Source organism: Elaeis guineensis, chromosome 14 (genome assembly GCF_000442705.2).
Source record: "Elaeis guineensis isolate ETL-2024a chromosome 14, EG11, whole genome shotgun sequence".
Lineage (NCBI taxonomy): Eukaryota > Viridiplantae > Streptophyta > Magnoliopsida > Arecales > Arecaceae > Elaeis > Elaeis guineensis.
Window position 1 is genome coordinate 51,274 of NC_026006.2, and position 3,235 is coordinate 54,508.

At 48.9% G+C, this 3,235-nt stretch overlaps 1 protein-coding gene across 1 annotated transcript; it reads left to right on the top strand.

Annotated features, from left to right (window-relative positions):
* Positions 1-1,017: 1,017 nt before the first annotated feature.
* On the top strand, positions 1,018-2,558 carry LOC105035898 (probable pyridoxal 5'-phosphate synthase subunit PDX1.1). The gene has a single exon (XM_010911609.4). It carries the CDS (start codon positions 1,219-1,221, stop codon positions 2,173-2,175), a length of 957 nt encoding a protein of 318 aa, XP_010909911.1. The 5' UTR covers positions 1,018-1,218; the 3' UTR covers positions 2,176-2,558.
* The last annotated feature ends 677 nt before the right edge of the window (positions 2,559-3,235 follow it).

Below are 3,235 nucleotides of genomic sequence, written 5' to 3' on the forward strand. Positions count from 1 at the left end.
TTGCAGGTCCCGGCGGCGACCGCGACTTCCTCGACTCCAGCTTCTCCGGCGCAAGCGAATTTTTGCACCAACAGGTCCTATGACTCTCTTAATGATTTTCAAAACATGGATGATTGGTAACCACAACCAACAATTATGATTTGCAGGATAATGGATGGATTTGTTATCCTAACAATCTACTTGATTAAAGCCTAACAATCTATAGTGTTGAGGCCCAACGGCCTATCAGATTTAGATGCAATGACCTATAACTCCATATTTATTTAAAGAGATAAACAAAAGATCTTAAGATAAGCAAGCAGTCGAGAGCGGAGTCTATTCTGTCTTCATCTTCTCTTTTCTTTCTTTTCTACTTCTAAATTCTGACTAACTTAAATATCAAAAAGTCTCTCACTAAAGTATCTCTGATGTATGCGGACTTTCACTATAGATGTTCCTCGAGAGGAATCGCTTGATGAGCTGGATCCAATCTTTCTATTGGTGGACAATCAACGTTAGTTCGGAGTCTTATGGCAACTGGACCTAACTGCTATCCCCTACTCTTTTATAATGAGAAATCAGTGCCCCATGGTTTTCCTCACATCCTTTTCAAAGAAAATTGTTAGGATGTGATCATGGATGACCGGTAGAAGCAACACATGATCCAATAAGCGTGGACCCATTCAGCTGCCGCTCATCTCTTGAATTTTAGCTTATCGGCGGCCGAGGAGAGTCCATAGAAAATTTTCATGGTAAGAAAAATATTAGACTTTATTATGTGGCTCGTAAAAGTAGGTGGTTGTTTTGGACTTGGCAACGTGCACCGCTTTTGTTTGCCGTTCAATAGTTTCACGAGGAAAGGGAAAGGAGTGTATTTGTGGGTCATAAGATACTCATCCTGAATGGATGGACGGCCTGATGGTTGCCCTGTATATGGCCAGAAATTTTTTTTATTAGAAAATAAAATCGGGCAGCTGTGGAAAGACCAAGTGGTGAGATTAGGGCCGACCGCTGCTCGTCCCACCTCTATTGTACGGGCCTTTTGCTTTGGCTCATTAGGCAGCCGGCGACCACCCCCCATCTCCACACGAGGGCCTCTCCGTTCTGTCTATATACATCACTTCTGTCCATTTTTTGATTTCCATCTTGGTAATAGCTCGTTATTATATACATACGATATATAGAGAGAGATATTAGGGTTTCCTATTCCCGATCCCAATTCCATTCGGCGAAGGCAAGATGTCGTCGGATAGCGGCGTGGTGACGGTGTACGGAGGGAACAACGGCGGGGCTGCGCTGACGGAGCCAGGGGTGAAGAAGACGTCGACGTTCTCGGTGAAGGTGGGGCTGGCGCAGATGCTGCGGGGCGGGGTGATCATGGACGTGGTGAGTCCCGATCAGGCGCGGGTGGCGGAGGAGGCCGGGGCGTGCGCGGTGATGGCCCTGGAGCGCGTCCCCGCGGACATCCGGGCGGGCGGCGGGGTGGCCCGGATGAGCGACCCGGGGCTGATCAAGGAGATCAAACGCGCGGTGACCATTCCAGTGATGGCCAAGGCCCGCATCGGACACTTCGTGGAGGCCCAGATCCTAGAGGCCATCGGTGTGGACTACGTGGACGAGAGCGAGGTGCTGACCCCGGCCGATGACATCCACCACATCAACAAGCACAACTTCCGAGTTCCTTTCGTGTGCGGCTGCCGCGACCTCGGCGAGGCCCTCCGCCGCATCCGCGAGGGCGCCGCCATGATCCGCACCAAGGGCGAGGCCGGCACCGGCAACATCGTCGAGGCAGTCCGCCACGTCCGCTCCGTCATGGGCAACATCCGCTCCCTCCGCAACATGGACGACGACGAGGTCTTCGCCTTCGCCAAGCGCATCGCTGCCCCCTACGACCTCGTCATGCAGACCAAGCAACTCGGCCGCCTCCCCGTCGTCCACTTCGCCGCCGGCGGCGTCGCCACCCCTGCCGACGCGGCCCTCATGATGCAGCTCGGCTGCGACGGCGTCTTCGTGGGCTCTGGCATCTTCAAGAGCGGCGACCCCGCCCGCCGCGCCCGCGCCATCGTCCAGGCCGTCACCCACTACAGCGACCCAGACATCCTGGCCGAGGTCTCCAGCGGCCTCGGAGAGGCAATGGTCGGGATCAACCTCAACGGCGACGCCAAGGTCGAGAGGTTCGCCGCCCGCTCCGAATAAATATATTAGACACACTGCAGGCAGGTCGTTCTACTTAGACCGTTGGTTTGATGATGATGATGGTGATGACGGCTCTGCTCTGCTATTTTTCATATGTCTTCGCTCGCTCTTCCTCTCAGATGCCATGGCCATGGTTTACTTGTCTTCTTTTTGCTTTTAGGTCCGATGTCCTTGCAGTTGCAATCTAGTCTTGAATCGCCATTGTAGCAGCTCCAGCTAAAAACATTGCCTTTTTCTTTTTCTTTCCCAGGCTGATCTATGTGATACTGAGCTCGTGCTCTGTCTATGCCTGATTGTCCTTTCTTGGTTGTCTGTCTTTCATTTAAAAAGTATGAGGTAAAACCCTCTGCTGAAAATTGCAACCTGACATTTTATATTTTAAATACTCTTGTTCGAGCCTGCTTGCTATTGACATTCTTATGATTGGAGCAACCAGGTTATGTGTTGATTGCTTGGACCGCTGATTTGTGCTTAATCACTTCGCACTCTTATTTATCTTTACCCAAGATCAGTCTTCATCTTCTTTACTTGCAGAACACTGTGATTGTTGATGTTACTGCACCTCTCGGAAAGGAATGGATGTGCTTTGCACTTGTTCATTTGTCTCCTCCCTCTTAGATGCCATGATGATGGTTTGCCTTTTTCTTAGGTCCGATGTCCATAAAGTTACAGTGTACTCTTGAGTCGCCATTGTAGCAGCTACAGCTAAAAGCATTGCCTTTTCTTTTCATCCTCATCAGTATGAGATAGATATTCCCTTGTTGTTTTGGTGATATTTATGCAACGTATATGGTGTTTGAAATACTTCCTGAGTCAGGCTTGCTACTGACATTCTTATAATTGGAGCAACTAGAATATATATGCCTCAATAATGAAAGCATTTACCATTCGCTAGGATTATTTTTTTCCACTTTTTCAGTTACCAACATCCAAGACTTTCTTCATCGCTATGCTTTTGGCAGAAGCATCTTTCGTTGTGATGGAGCTTATTAAATATGTTTATTTTTGTTTAAAACCAGACTTAATAGCTGTGACATGAAATTTAAAACATATCAAATAT

Excerpts from the sequence above, each read along its gene's own strand:
- LOC105035898 (XM_010911609.4), top strand. The coding sequence starts at position 1,219 with ATGTCGTCGGATAGCGGCGTGGTGACGGTGTACGGAGGGAACAACGGC.